Here is a 15,469-nt window from a genome sequence, read left to right as displayed (position 1 = left end):
GAAAAATCCTCAAGGGACAAAACCTAGTACACTCCACCTTACTTTAGGAAACAGATCAGTACTGCCTCTTTCTTCCCTAATCTGAAACTGATTATTGATTGCAGGGTACAGTGAAAACGGATAACTTCCTGATATTGGTAACTTCCTCTAACAATGAACAAAAATGTCTCTCTGGATTTCCCTTCAGAGCCATGGCAAGGAACTGGGGTCTTTGCCATATCACATGGCAAAGAAAAGCAGGTAATTATATTTTTATGTACTGGACTGCTATGGTTTTATTTTCAGTATTTTCAGATTAGATTTAAGACCCAATCATCTCTTTGACAAGCTGCGTGCTCTGGTGGACTATTCCCAGATCAGTTCCCAAGCTGCATACACAAGTGTTGGTAAACTTCTACTGAATATCAGATTAAAAACAGAATATCAGATTAAAAAATACAGACTGTTTGTCTAAGGAAATGAAAATTTTTCTGCCAAGGACAGCTGGATTGGGATGAACAAAATCCTGGTGGCAGATACTTATCAACACTAAGGTAAGATGTGACAGGGAAAATGCCCTTGAGGACAGAAGCTTTAACCATAACTGTAAGATAAACAACAAAACATTATTTTATTTCCATGAAGGCATTCATGACATGGCAGGATTCTGACCACAAGAGCCTCTTTGATGTGCTTCAGAAGATGCTGGATTTTGTCGCAAACAAGCACTGTCCTTATCGTGCAGCACTTTTCTTTCTTCTCTCCATTGAAAGGTAGAAAGAGGGCACAGGCTCCTGCAGCTAAGCAGGCTGAGGCACAGGGATCAAAGAAACTTGAACATTTGGTTATATTTTAACTGCCTTACTTTTTAGTCTGACTTCTTGGATACTTACCAAATACTGACACATAAAACTTACTTAATATACAGATGAACCTGGTTTTCGAACTCAGGGGATGTTAGCACTTTCAACATGGAAAAGAGCACCCTAATAGCAACATAGTATTTTAATTTAATTTTATTCAACAGTCTTTGAATTTAGGCAAAAGACCTAGCACTGCTTTGTACTCCATAGTATCAGTGGTGCTTTGTTTTCTTTTCAAATAAGGAGCAGAGACAGCTCTTTGCATTAAGTGTAAGGATGGCCTTTATTTGCTTAAAAAAAAAGTTACAAAGTAAGGAAGATCACTGTAGTATTGAACAGATTGCATTGTGATGACCAATTTTTTCATTTATTTTAGTAGGTGTACTCTGGTTACCAGTACTTCAGTTAATGCTCACTGTTAGCTTACAACAGTACAGACTTCACCTTTTTTTTCCCAATCTTTCTGAATTGAACTGTCCTGAGAATTTCCATTAGGAATTAAAGTTTCAGGGAGCAGATAAGTTGTTTGGTTTAGCATGTGAGCTGCCAGCATAAAAGAATCTCTAAACCTCAGAGGGGGAGGGGTGGTGCTTGGCTGCCTTAGGCTGCAGCAGCTGTGCATTTACAGAGCAGCACAAAGCAGCTGCTCCCCTGCCCCAGCCCTGCCAGCAGCAGTGCCTGGCTCAAGAAAGCTGCTGGGCAGCTCTGTGTGGAACAGCACTGCTTGTGCTTCCATGAGGGAAAGGGAAAAGGAAGGCATACCGAGAGCTGCAAGGGCACCTGACAGTCCCTCAGGAGCATGGGCCACCAGTGTGACAGCCAGCAGGCTCAGAGATGCCACTCTTCATGCCCCACCATGGTAACCAATTCCTGCCACCACAACAGCTTCTCTCCAGCAGTGGGGCTCCCACCTTCCCCACAGCTGGAATAGAGGATTGCTTTATGCTGGAAGTCTGGCAAAGGGATGACAAAGTACCTGGGGACATGGACAACCACCTATGACAGGGGCTATCTGGTGGTACAGACTGCAGTGCCACACAAGCCATTGCCTCTTCCCTTGGGAGGCTTTTTTATAGTTTAATTTGCAAGCAGACTGCCCTAAGTCTCATTCACCATATCACATCTACTCCAATACAGACAGAAATCCCAACAGATGAAATGGATTTCACTGTGGAAGGCCTTATATTACATTATTACAGTAGAAAATACAGGAGGTAGAAGGTAACTGAAAGGACAAATGCAGGTTAAGAGTCAAATCTAACAGCTCCTGTAAGCTACTTGAACATGGTTTTAAAAACTAAATCCAGTATTCCATTAACTATAGAAAACAGTTAAAATAAATTGCCATGAGAGCCCTTATATCATGCTTGATACAGGGAGGTAGGATGTAAGAATCAGAAGGACACATGAGACATGACACTTATCTACAGCTCCTGTTTGCTTTACTGAGGCCAGAGTTTCACAGGTCAGTCACCCTCTTCAGCTTCAGACTCCGACTCTGCAACAGAGAGACCTCATCAGCAGCCTGGCCATGGCTCAGCCCCAGCCCTGAGCTCAGCTGCTGCCCTGCATCCTGCACAACAGCTGCTGCTGGATCCACAGGGATTGTCCTGGCAAGATTTTCTAGCCAGGACCAGGGGAGGGGGCACACTGGTCTCAGAGGGGCAGTTAACATCCCCCACTCCAAAACACAGCATTATTTGCATTAGGGTTCCCAAAATGAACAAACTCCACATGGGAGCTAAGCTGATGGTTACCTTCTTCAGCATTCTTGAGCCATTCAACAAACTTCTTCATCTGCTCCAGAAAAACACTCTTTCCTTTTGCAAGATGGGCATCTTTATACCACTTGAGGATGGGTTCTTCACTCAGAACTTCAGCTGTAAATATGGACAAGAGCAGTGTTAACACAGTGAACTGCTGAGAACCTGAGTGGCAGCCTTTGCTTCCTCTCCTAGGAGCATCATGTACTCCTCTGGGTACAGCTGGACAGACCTGCACTAGGAGTGCCTTCAGCTTTGAAATTCAGAGAACCAGGCATTTTGGATGGTTCCTCATGCTGGGAGTTTCCTCAGTACTGCATCCAGGAGCTGCACTTTCACTCCCACTAACAGTCTGGAGAGTTATGGAGTTATTTGAGATGGCACACTAAGCAAAGGTTCAGTTAACAGCTAAGAACAGATGCAAATTCTGTTGAAGTCCAAAGTAAACACTTCCTGTGGTGCAGGTGTTTAGATTTAACAAGTACAGCACAGTCTTCAGTTTAACATGCTTCCATAGGTGCACAGCTTAGTTTTTTCAGTACCATCTTTTATCAGACATTTAAAAAGAGCCTGAAACATATTGGTGGTCTCAATCTTCAGCTGCTCACACTCAATGTTTAAGAGAACTAAGAAGAATAAACTATCGTGGAACTTAACAAAATGCCTTAAAAATCTAAATTTAGCTTTGTTCTGCAACTCTTAAGCAATCTACTGTAGACAGGCAGCATCTTTGTCTTGCACTTCCCCATGTGCAAAGGGCCAGCCACATGCACCTTTGCATTTTTACTAACATGAGGTAGAAAATTCTTTAGCTTAGGAAATGCAATCTTGTAGCACTGATCTTCCCTGTTTCAGAAGCTTTAAAAAACCCAACCAACCAAAACCAGCCCCTCCAAAAACCTACAAACCCCTGAAACTACAACCCCACAAAGTTACCTTTGTAGAAGAGCACCACTATTTTCTGGAAGGCCTTCATGAAGTGAATGTTGTCATAACAATACTCCTGAATCTTCAACAGAAGAGTCAGCTCTGACTGACCTTGGGTGGTGAAGGCAGCAAGTAGAGGGCTGTATTGCTGTAACAAGAACATCAGATTGGCACACACAGAGCACTTCTTATTTACCACCTGACTAAAGCTGGTTTTGCAGTTTCCATCAGCCACTGCTTAGAAATTTGCAACCACAGCCCCACCCCAGAACAGCTCTGCAGCAGTCACTGCCTCTGCCTCAGGCCCTTGGCCTATAATACTCCTCACAAGGGGGAGAATTCCCCATCTCATTCTGTCTCTGCACTGGCAGAGTTGTAGCTTTAACATTTAAAATGGAGCTGCAGACAGAAGGAAAAACAGGCTCTACCTAAGTGGTGCAAAAGTCTGTACTGAAGTTACAATACCTTCAAATGCTTAATGGCTTGCTCTGCTACCAGCTCCTCCTTTTTGTTCCACTCCACTGTGCTCATTACACTTGACCAGATGATGGTTACCACAGTCTGTTCTGAGATGTTGTTTTTCTTCATCTCCTCCTTCACGTACAAGATGATCTGCCAGGAGAGTAAAGAGTAAGCAAGAGGCCACATATGGCACTAAGCTAAATTAAAACTTCTCTTCTAAAGGTAATCCAGAAGGTTTCAGAATGACAACCAACCTTCCTGATCATACAGCAGGATTCAGGACATTAAGGAAAGACCACAAAGCTCATATCAACCCCCCCCATTCATCATTTCAGTTCCCAGTGAGAGCTAAGTTCAGTATGAAAGAGACAGGCCCAGAAAGCACCTGCACCTCGTGTACAAACACCTACATCCTTGAATGGATCTCCCCGGGACATCTGCTCCTGCAGCTCCTTCTGCAGCTCCTTCCTGGCTCCTATGGATTGCTGGTTCCGAACATACTCAGACAGTTCCTTTAGTCCTGCTTCAGTGAAGTACTTGGAGAAGTGTTCAACACTTTGTTTGTTGGCTGGGAAGAGTTCCTGAAAATGAAGTTTTACAACTCTTTTGTAAAAGAAATGTGTGTTGAGTACTTTGCTGGCAAATGCTGTTCACAAAAGTGGCTTATGGAGCAGCAGAGTGGTTCCAGTGGTACTCACCATGAGCCTGTTGTCCATGTTTACCTTGCGAAGACTGACAGCCACTGCATTGATATCTTTCTCATTTATCCATGATTTGAACAGCTTGACTGCAAAAGCTGCAGAAACACCTGTGCATTCAGAATAGTTCTATTATTAGTGAAATTCAAAACACAGGGAACCATAAGGCCTGAGTACAGGGTACCTCGTTTGTCAGACTGTGCTCAGAGCAGCAGTTGTGCTTCCAACCCCAGCACAGTCTGCAGTACTTCTCCCTGCCCAAGGACACTGCAGCCTCCAATTGGACTTTTCCTACAACTCAGCATCACAAAGTCTTCCCTGTACTAAACTCAACTCTTCCTGCTGCAATTTAGGAAGTAACCTAAAGACATGACACACATTTTGCATCCTGAAAGGTCCCTCTCAAAAATACAGTGGTGCCTTACTGGGCAACACTAGTGATGGCAGCCTCCAGTGTCAGGCAGGGAAGTCTTACACACAAGCTTTCTCAAGAAACTAATTTTCTGAAGTCTTAACAAGATCTTCCAGGTTCAGAGGGGCATCACATTTACCTTTGCTAATCCTGTAGTCAATCTATCACCAGAGGAAGCTTGTGAGCTGCACGGATGTAATGTCATCACAGTTTCCACCTACTTGTCATGGTTCTGTCTCCCTCCCTAAGGGAGGAGCTGGGCCACACTTACCTTCTTTAACCAAGTTCTCATTGTAGAGACTGTTGAGAATTGATGCATTGAGTGTCCCGTTGGCAAGCAGAATACCCGTCAGCATGGCCAGTTTGTTCCGCTCAGATTCTGAGAACCCTTTCAGGAACAGCAGCAACTGCAGCACAAGTAAGAAGAGCTGCATAAAACTACCACCTCTTACTAAACTCTGGCCACTGCCTGTGTTAAACACTTTTGTTTCATCAAGCTAGCAGAAGCATCAGTCACTGGTAGTCATGCAAGCCAGCCATTCTTCTATGAACAACTTTCAAGGGTTGCATTTTAATAATCCATTTTATGATATAACCCTTCTACAGAGTGATTAACTAGCAGAATGTGAATGTTTATTTGTCTGTTGATAAAAAACCAACTCCATACCTTTTTGACTTCATCTTCAAAGCCTTTCTCTAGGTACTTGTAACGCCTGATTAGCTTGTTAAAAACCTAGAAAGACACAGAGTACATTATCTTTTGCTGTGAACTATCATTTGATTTGAATTTTAAAAAACTAAGTTCAGTAAAATAGGTCTGAACTCTTTAGAGCACCCACAGCTTGGAACACTGCTGCTCTAGCACTTCCAGCATGCTTAAAGCCATGCGTTATTTTTACGTTAACGCACAATTACACAAACATTTAATTTTTGACCATTAAACAGCTTTAAGTGAAACTGCCCTAATTTCAGCACTAACCTGAGCAAATGCTTGCATGGTTTCTAGGTCTTCCTGTGCTGCAAACACACAGACATTTGTGCGTGTCATGTCGTCTGCCAGGGTCCCGCCCGGGGCTGCAGGAGGATTTCAGCATTAGTAGTGCTACTCCCAGTGAGGGCACTGAGCAGTCTCCAAGCACAACTCCAGCACCCATAGCATGCAACACATTTTTCTGTCATGAGGAACTCAATGACCTGATCACCACAGACACCCCTACATCTCCCTGTGTTCCACTGCTGCACCAGAACTTTACAATCAGCTTCAATTTGAACATTTAACTATTCTGGCTGCCTACTGCTAAAGGGATGGACAACACATCTTGTTTCCATATGAGTAAGTTAACAAGGCCATATGAGCTCCTCTTCCCTTAAAGGAAGCCACTGAAGCTGCTTAATTCCAGCAAGTGTCTTTTCAGTGTCTGCTGCAATAGTGCTGCTTCATGCCTTTCACATGACAGTAAGTCACAACAGCAGACTGAAACATGAGGAGACACACAGTCCAAAGTTCAGTGCTGCAGAGATGAGCTTGAAACCTTAGTTATTTAGGCTGCTTCACTAATGAAGGTGCATTCAGGTCACCAGCCCTGGTGCCAGAACACCTCATCATCAATTTCTATGCCATTCTACATACAATGGAGATGCTTTGTTATGAATTAGTCAGAAACATGACTTTAAAACCAGAAGCTGGTAAGGCAACAGGATGTCAGCTTTTATTCTGGCTTCCTCTGACTGAAGAACAAAGCTGGTCTTCCTTAGCTACCTGTTACAGACAGGGAGTTGAGTAAAGCACCCCATATCACTACTAACAGCAATGCCTTCTCCCCTTCCCCATCAGACTCATTCCTAGAAGGAACACTTCCTAACACAGGAGGATGCACTGGTTAAGACTCTTGAATGTAAACCCACTTATTGTAACCATTACAGTATGTGCTTACCTGGTTAGTGAGCATCTGTCCCTCTTTGTACACAGAGTGTGTACCTGAGTTTGCAAGACTTTTCATCATCACATTTCACTTCCTCAGTCCCTGTGTCTTCTGCCAACTCGACCACCCTCTCATTTCCCACTCCCTGATGGCTGCTAGAGCCCATGACCTCGCTATTGTCAACAACAAATTATTTGTAACAGTGTGTCCAAGACTAAGCAATTCAGATCCTTCTGTAAACAAGTTTCCTTTCCAAAATAACAGGAGGCAGGATGCATAAATCATAGGAACATGTCAGAATCTTTCAGGGTAACTACTGGTCTTGTTACTACAGACCATGCATCTGAAACAAGCAATCACCCGTCTCTCATCATTAGAAGTGATCTTGACCAGAGTCAAGATCTACTCCTGGTTAAATAAAAACAAAACAAACCAAAAACCCAGCCAGCAAAAACTAGCCAAACAAACAAAACCAACCACACCCAGCACACCCAAAAATCCAAAGTACTTTCTTCTAAGCAGAGTTTATACAATCTACACTTCAAGGAATGCAAAGAGACTCAAGTAAAACTGAGGCAGGTTATAAGAGAGCATTTCTACAGTTACATGCTCTGGCACCAAGATGATCAGGTGATTTACCACAGATTAGCTCAAACCCTGTTCTACACACTCAATGGGCTCTTTAGCAGAGATTTTGCACTGAAAGGAGATGCAGCTTTTGCAGAGTGAAGTGAGTGAAGCTGACAGCAGCCACATCACAGGGACTTACCCAGCATTCCACCAGCCACCAGGATGTCAAAAAGTGTTTCTGCATAGCGGCGATAATCAAGTTTTGCACCAGAAGCATCAAGAAACTTTGCTACTGCCTCCAAGTCAGTGCCAGTTTCAGTTAAACCTTGAATAATACAGTCTTGGAACTGAGTAGGGTCAAACCTCTCTTTTTCATCTGTAAAGCAAAAATGTTGAAATAAGATTTCCATTAAGAGTTCTTTGTGATGATCATTACGTGGCTCTAATAAAGGTTACCTGACTTCTCAGTTTGATTCTTATACCCCTCTTCTCATGATAGATCACTCTTTCCCTCCAAAACCAGAGACTTAGCTCATGCTGAAGGCAATTTTTAATACATGCCCCAATAATTCTGTACATTTAACTCCATTACTCATATTTTATCTCAGCTTTTTGGGCCTCTCTCTGTTTCAGATGAAATCTTCTGACTGACAAACTGCGCAGCATTATCACATCCGAGTCACCTGGAAATTTGCTTTTTGGTTGTGAAGACCATCCCCTCATCTCAACCTGCAGCTAGGTGAGTTTGAGGCAGTAACTTTTCCTCAAGTGCTTGGAGAAAATGTAGACATAGGAGCTAACTTAATGGCCTTAACTGCAGAGCTATTTAGCAACCTTTACTGTTGTTAAGCAAAACACTCCAGATGCATCTTCACACCTGACACATCAGCTGATCATTGCCTTGTTTTCACTACAGGCAGGGCATAGTCAACATGCAACAAATCCACCCATATAACTAACACAAAGCCTTAGAGAGGTCTTCAACTTTTCCTCATCTCAATTTGTCCTTAGATCATGGAAATAATGAGATTAGAAGCTTCCAAAGACAAGAGAACTCAACTGCAGATCTTATTTTGAGTGCTGTCTACAGCACAGCTTAGCCAATTCTGTTAGCAGGCTAGTAGGGCATACTGGTGTCCAGTGTCAATTCAAGTATAAACACACTGGTAAAAGCTGGGTGCCAGTTTGGAAATACTGGATCAGTTATTTTCCAGGGCATAACCACAGAGCTTATTCTTCCAGAAGAGTTGCTTCACAGCCAAACTACCGTTAAATGCTAAAGATTCTAAACCCCTGGCTGCTGGCATTCATCTGCTGGACAGACCACAGCAAACTAATGTTCAAGAGATTTTTGAGGTGCTTTGACATTCAAACAGGTTTTATAAATTCAAGTTGCTTCTGCATGTACAGCATGCCTAAAGCTGCCTGTTAGATCTGGAACACTGTTGGTATACAAGTAAAACTGTACTGAACAGAAACTTTAAGAGTGTCCCTACTTCCTCTTCAGGCTGGAAAAAAGCTCCACAAAATACTAAGTCACTCATCCCACCTCTTCAGTGACTAACTCTTCTTATGGAAGTAACTGTGCATGTAGAGAGACAGGCCTCTGAATATCCCATACTTAGAGGGTTTTTTGGATGTTGACTGGGAGATAGGTGGGTAGGGGGATTTGTGGGATTTTGTTGTAGGTTCTTTCTGTCAATTTTTAAAAATTTAAAAAAAGAAAATATAAGTTTCATCCAGCGGCTAAGACTGAAATTCTTACTATGTTAGATACTCCTCAGATGTATGCATTAACCTGCAACAAGCTTGTGCTGGAGTTCCTCTGTAATTCAGGGGTACTAGATCCTTCTGCTTGCAGGCTACACACTCAGGACAGTTCTAGAATGACCATCTTTAAGGCAAAGGTCATTACAGTAAATTCAGTGACAATTCTGACAGCCAAATACTAATATTTTTATTAGTGCAGAAAAAGTTCCAGTCAGCCTCAAGACTCTGCACTTAGCATAGTCTCATGTAAAAAATTTACGGTGAACGCATGAAGGCACTGGTTTGCTTACTGACAGAAACCGAGGTTTTACCGTAAACATATCGCTGGCAGCCGGTCCTGGCAGCGGGCACGGTGCGGTAACTCACCTCTTTTTCTGGTTTTAAAACGCTGGCCCGATAGTGTCGGCTTCTGCGGCTTTTGATTATTCATAAAAGACACCCTGCAAGGAAGCAGAGACACCCGTGAGGACGCCGCGGGCAGGGGCCGCTCCTCCCTCCAGCTCCCGCGGCGCTGGGCGGCTGCGGGCGGCGCCGGCCCCCGCCCGGCTCCCGGCACGCACCGGGCTCCCCGGGCGGAGGCGGCCGCAGGGCGGAGTCGGGGCCCGCGCGGTGCCGGTGCCCGTGCCCGTGCCCGCGCCTCTCGCCCCTGCCGTACGGCCCGAGCTGGCGGTGCCTCCGCTGCCGCCCAGGCCGCCCCGCGCCCGGGTACCCGTGCAGGGGAGGAAGAAGGGGTGCACCCCCTCCCTCCCCGGCCTCCACCGCAGCGCGGCGCGGCCCTTACGGCCCAGGCTGCCGCAGCCGGCCGCCCGCCACCCGCGCCCATCTCCTCACCGACTTTAAGGCAGAGAGAAAATGCCCGAGCGGCCCGGAGCGGAGACGGGCAGGAACGGCAGCGAGGAGCGGTGGCGGCGAGAGCTCTGCGAGCGGAACCGACGCCAGAGGAAGAGGGGAGGGTCGCGCTTCGCCCCGCCCCGCCCGAGAGGATGGAGGGAAGGGGCGGGGAACGGGGCCGGCTCTCTCGGGGCCGCGCGTACCGCCGGACTCCTGGCTCCTCCCGGGGTCTCTGCCCCGCCAGAGGAGCTGCCCGGCCGAGCCCTGCTCGGGGTGACCGCGCCCATGTCCCCCGCGCTCCCTGCGGCGGAGCCAGCCCGGCACCGCAGGGACACCTCCCCTCTGGCCCGATCTGCGGCCCACGGAGCGCCGGTGATAAGTGCGGGTCCAGCGCCGGAACCTGCGGTACATCGAACTTCAGTACCATTCCTGCTGTGCTACTGGACCCTAGATTTGCTTTGCAGTTGTAATAATTTATTCTTTCAGACCCTGGTGGTAACAAGCACTTGGCGTACTGTAGTGTGTGCAGACAGGACTATCAGTTACAAGCTGTGCCCATCTGACACAGAGCAAAGCACAGGCCTTCTCTACCGCTGTTTAAACACGGGATCTGTCACTAACAGTCACCTCAACAGGTCTCATCATACCTTCTGGCTGTAGGCAGTCTGTCTGCTAGCAGACCGCATAAACACACCCACTGTATTAGTGGAAGCCCTTCAAGCACTGTGTAAAAGAGATGGGCTGCCGAACACAGCAGCACAGAGCTGGAGACAACATGGGGAATACTCTGTGCTGGTGTAGGACAGGAGATGCAATTGCAGCTCAGTTCTTTGCTCCCCAAAAGACCAAACCAACTTAGAGAGCACAGGCTTCCTTCTAGACTGTATGCAGCTGCAAATTTCCACCAGATTTAAGTGTAATGTTGATGTGGCTAAAGCTCATGAAATGACCAGTTATCAGGTGTATAAATGGACCAAATCCCTGAGCTGCAGCAGGGAAAACACAATCATTCTTATTTATTGTCAATAGGAGCCAGGTTTCATCTCATACCATTTTTGTTACTATTTTGTCCTTGAAACAATACTGGTGATATATCCCAGTGCCATGAAATAGTAGTACCATGCCTTACAACTTTTATTCAAGAAACATTTTTTCAGATTCCAGTTAACAGCCTGATGAAATCCCCAAAATACTGACTTCAAAAATACCACATTCAGAGGAAGCATTTTCACCTTAATATTGGCAGATATTTGTCCATTAATTCTAAACCCAAGGCACTCATAACATTGGTGCTCATTCTAAAAAGAGAGCATTTGTGTAAATCACAATTAAGTAAAAAGCCAAGAAGAAAAACCAGAAATTATTAAAACCATGTTTTAAGGAAACACAAAGATATAATAATAATTCCTGTTGTCAGCTCCCTAAAGTCTTTGATATGACAAAACTGCAAAGCTCACTACCAATTGAGCTTTTTCCATTAGCTATACTTTCTCACACTTTACCAAGAGAAAGGAACAGGAAAATTTTACCAGTGTAAAGGAATAAGATCTTTTTTCATCTCTACAGATTTAGATTAAATGTGATTTATTTGAGGGTGTGTGCAGGTAACACTTTTCTATACTATGCTAATTTAGGCCTGCACTGTCATCAGTGAAGTAAACGAAAATAAATTTGTGTTTATGTAAATGAGCTCAGGATCTGAACTAATGCAATACCCGTGGAGCATCTCCAGAGTTGTTTCTTATGCTAGTGTTTGGGCACAGAATAATGTTGTTAAATGTGTTCTGTTAATTTTATGGCTTTGAACTATCCAAGCTGAATATTGATACCTACACTGGCTCAGCTCAGCCATTTCCTTTTCTCCCTCTCAAATACCTTTACACTTGTTTTTCAGACTGCTCTCCTCATGGGGAAATGTTCCATCAAGATTCATACAGCTGCCACTGGATCACTCTAAAACCCTTTCCAAAACAATGTCTGTCAGAGTGCCTGTTGTTTGGCACAGCTGAGCTGCCACACCTATAATGAACTGTGTTGTCATGGTTCCCCTCAGCCCTTCATCTTTCCCTCTTGGTCACCTGCTGCACATCTGCTCTGCACATCTGCAGGTGGTTGCTGTGGGCAACCTCACCTCTGGTAGGGAAACAGCTGCCCCTGGGAGCCTGTCCTGCTCTTAACCCTTCCTACCCCCACCTTGGGCCCTCTCCTCACCTGGGATGAAATGCATCGACTTTGTCCTGCTTCAGTATTTTGCTGGAAAGGAGGGGCAGAACTGTGGGTAAGACAGAGGAGAAGCAAGCGATGGCAAGGCAGTGAATAGCAGTGATTATATTCCACCTCTGGGAGAGTGAGTGGTTCAAAGAGATCTGATGGTGTGGAGCAGGCCTGAGGTGGGTTACTGGGGTGGCAATACATCTGGGCCTAGAAATACTGGGCAGTATGGACTTTTAGAATCTCTGTTTTACTGAAATATTGATACATTGCCCATCATTAATTTTTACAGTGTCTCATTCTGATCCTTGGGATTTTCCATATGCTGGAAGAACAGAAAAAAAAATCAAAAATAACCGTTGTTACTCTCAAACTGGATGTAGAAGTGACAAAATGGTACTAACTTGGGATCTGCTCTTTGTTGCAGGTATTTTCAAAATTGCATGCAAATTCTGTCAAGTTCTTGAGGTAACTCCAGAACTGTTCCAGTGTAACATGAAACACATTGATGACAGGTCTTTTACTTGGCAGCACAAGAGAACTGGTGCTTTTATCTTGTTCCATCAAGATGGTGTTTTATATATATATGTGTGAGTGTGTAAGTATGACAGTTCTTTCTTGCAGGAATCTTGCAGTCAGTAAGTGGCTGAAGGACTCATCTGGTTGTCTGATCTTTAGGAAAGCAGTACTAATCTATAATCCAAACCCATGGCTTACAGGTTTCAAGTTTGTCTTTAGGAAACCAAAATAAAATATAAAAAATCATTTTGCTAAGGAAAAAAAACAACTTACTGTAGTTCACAAATGCAAGTTCCTTATCAGCCACACAAATGTCATTGCACACACATATCTCAATTTTATCAAGTTATAAAAGGTTGGGAAATCAACCAACTTACCTCTAGTGAACAGTGGCATTCTTGTAATTGAACAGGTTAATTAAGCTCAAAGCTCCATAGCACAGGTGAGCTCTCAGCCTGACAGGCTCAGATTACAGGAACTGACATACGAGGTTCCACTATGCAATACAGTTTAATGAGACTGCATTGAACTGTGGGGGCCATGATGTTAGCAAAGAAAGCCTACAGTGCACTCCTGGAGATGATACATTATCTCCTGGGGGCTGGATAACAAATTGGTCTTTATTCTAAGTTGTTAACAAGTTTTTGCACAACACTTCGCCCACGAAGGTTCTTGACCTTGGTTATGACTTCTATAAATTTGAGAAGTTCTACCACTGACAGACACTTTGACTGCTGGATATCCTGCACAGAAGGAAGCAGAAGTGGATGGATGCAGAATTCCCAGCCCCAGCCAGGTTGAGGTAGGGGGTCTCTAGCTGGCTGCTATTGAAGAGAGGGCCTGCAGGTCTGCCTGATGCAATTTGTGTTCCTTTTCACAGAGAAATATTCAGCCTAGAGCACAACAGATTTGTTCAAACTTAGGCCCATGGGGCTTTTTAAATTGAAAGCCTTAATTAATGAACCTTGACATAGTTTCATCAGACCTTTCCTATTTTCCAGTCTCCCAAAGTGTTTTTTTTAGTTTGCTTTCTGACTGGATATGCATTGATGGGAGAATGGCTGGTAAAATCTTGCTCTTTATTTCATAATTGCTCCTGTGCTTTACTACTTTAATTTTTATATTCCCCTTTTTTCCTGTTTAACTTACAAACAGAAATTTGGGCCCAGTGACAAGGTATTAAGCAACTCCAGATGTATCCCCTTTTACAGTGCCAAAGGATGAGTGCAATGGAAAACCTGTGAGGTGGCTGTCAGGAAACAATGTCACCATTGCCATCTTGCCCTGCTTTCTGCAGAAACACTTGTGTAACGGTTCTTGGCTGGGACTGATATGGGGAGGGAAGTTGGCTCCTGCCTCATTCTACAGAAATCAGTACTCTGCAGCAGGCTCCTGCTCTGTCCTGCCAACCCTTGGAGTGAGGGAAGTGCAAGACATGGGAAGAGCAGATTGAAGGCATTGCTCTGAAAAAACACAGAGAACTCAGGGGGGAGGGTGCATTTTCTTGCCATCCTCATTTTGAAGAAACCAGAGGCAAAGCAAACCACACAGAGTGGTTATGCAAATAACTTCACTGACTCTGGAAGAAATTTGAATAAAAGAGCATAGTCCACTAGTTGTGGGTTACATCTTCCATCTGCATGAGAGAGAAGATACTGCATGTGAAAACCAGCCAGAGCTGGCACTGTGTTGCACTTCCTAATAGCCAGGCAATGGATACCCAGAGTAATATGAAATACATATGCTACTGACATATGTCAATCACAGTCCCATTCCTTGTCTGGATTAATACAAGACAACCAAAAATGAAATTTTCCTCCTTTCTTTTCCCAAACCTGTTCTAAACCTATTCTAATCATAACCAGAGTCAAACAGCATCTTTGTGAGCAATATCTTCAGCAAAATTAAAAATATAAGCAATCTCTCCCAGAAACAGTCATCAGCCAAACTCTACCACTCATGCAAGAGTCCACAGAAAAGCCAACTCCTCAGGTCTTCTTTATCCAAACCATATTAGACCATAAACCCTGTTCTGGAAGGTTTTAGGTTGCTCAATTCATACACCTGCCACCACCACTTACCAAGCTGATTTCAGGTCTGGCACTGTTTATCTATTTATTTTTAATGTGAGGATTTAGAAGTCAAAAATAAGAGTTTACTACAAGATTGATCTTGCATTACCTTGCAGAGCTGGCTTTATGTCTGAGAAGTGGCTCATATTCAATTCTGAGTTACATATTTATCATCTGCAGATGGGATAGGGCAGTTAGGATATTAGCAGTATTCCAATGTAAAAAAAAAAAAGGGATGTATTGCATGGGTTCCAGGATGATAGCTTTTGTTTTGATTCATGGAATTCATCAGGGTACTCTGAGGACTGGGGAAGGTCGGTGCTGGATCAGGATTTCAGAAGAAGAGAACTTTGGTTTCCTGCTGTGTCTTGACAGTCAATGAAATTATGCTGATTTGCCTCAAAAGAAGCTATTACCCAGTAATTGGGCAAAATACCTTGTCTCATGTCACTCACTTTTATTTTCCAAAG

At 44.2% G+C, this 15,469-nt stretch overlaps 1 protein-coding gene across 2 annotated transcripts; it reads right to left on the bottom strand.

Annotated features, from left to right (window-relative positions):
- Positions 1 to 1,106: 1,106 nt before the first annotated feature.
- Positions 1,107 to 10,324, bottom strand: BZW1 (basic leucine zipper and W2 domains 1). Of its 2 annotated transcripts, XM_054277991.1 has the most exons (12): positions 10,198 to 10,324; positions 9,733 to 9,806; positions 7,796 to 7,972; positions 6,084 to 6,178; positions 5,772 to 5,837; positions 5,376 to 5,511; positions 4,693 to 4,802; positions 4,405 to 4,575; positions 3,998 to 4,144; positions 3,542 to 3,680; positions 2,600 to 2,722; positions 1,107 to 2,340 (listed from the first exon to the last, which is right to left on the bottom strand). In XM_054277991.1, the coding sequence occupies exons 2-12, from the start codon at positions 9,794 to 9,796 to the stop codon at positions 2,309 to 2,311; spliced, it is 1,260 nt and encodes a 419-aa protein (XP_054133966.1). In that variant the 5' UTR covers positions 9,797 to 9,806; positions 10,198 to 10,324; the 3' UTR covers positions 1,107 to 2,308. The 2 variants fall into 2 exon arrangements, with proteins under 2 accessions (XP_054133966.1, XP_054133967.1); XM_054277992.1 differs by lacking the exons at positions 9,733 to 9,806; positions 10,198 to 10,324 and having other exon boundaries at positions 6,173 to 6,178; positions 7,796 to 7,873.
- Positions 10,325 to 15,469: the final 5,145 nt, after the last annotated feature.

The sequence above is a fragment of the Melozone crissalis genome, unplaced genomic scaffold (genome assembly GCF_028551555.1).
Source record: "Melozone crissalis strain CALT ecotype California unplaced genomic scaffold, PUWL_Pcris_2 ptg000023l_1, whole genome shotgun sequence".
Taxonomy (NCBI): Eukaryota; Metazoa; Chordata; class Aves; order Passeriformes; family Passerellidae; genus Melozone; species Melozone crissalis.
This window is presented reverse-complemented; position numbering and strand designations above follow the sequence as displayed.

Coding starts and splice junctions, on each gene's coding strand:
- BZW1 (XM_054277991.1), bottom strand. CDS start 9,796: ATGAATAATCAAAAGCCGCAGAAGCCGACACTATCGGGCCAGCGTTTT. Junction 4,576..4,692: donor ACATGGACAACAGGCTCATG/GTGAGTACCACT, acceptor CTTCATTTTCAG/GAACTCTTCCCAGCCAACAA. Junction 4,145..4,404: donor GGGGAGATCCATTCAAGGAT/GTAGGTGTTTGT, acceptor CTCTCCTGGCAG/ATCATCTTGTACGTGAAGGA.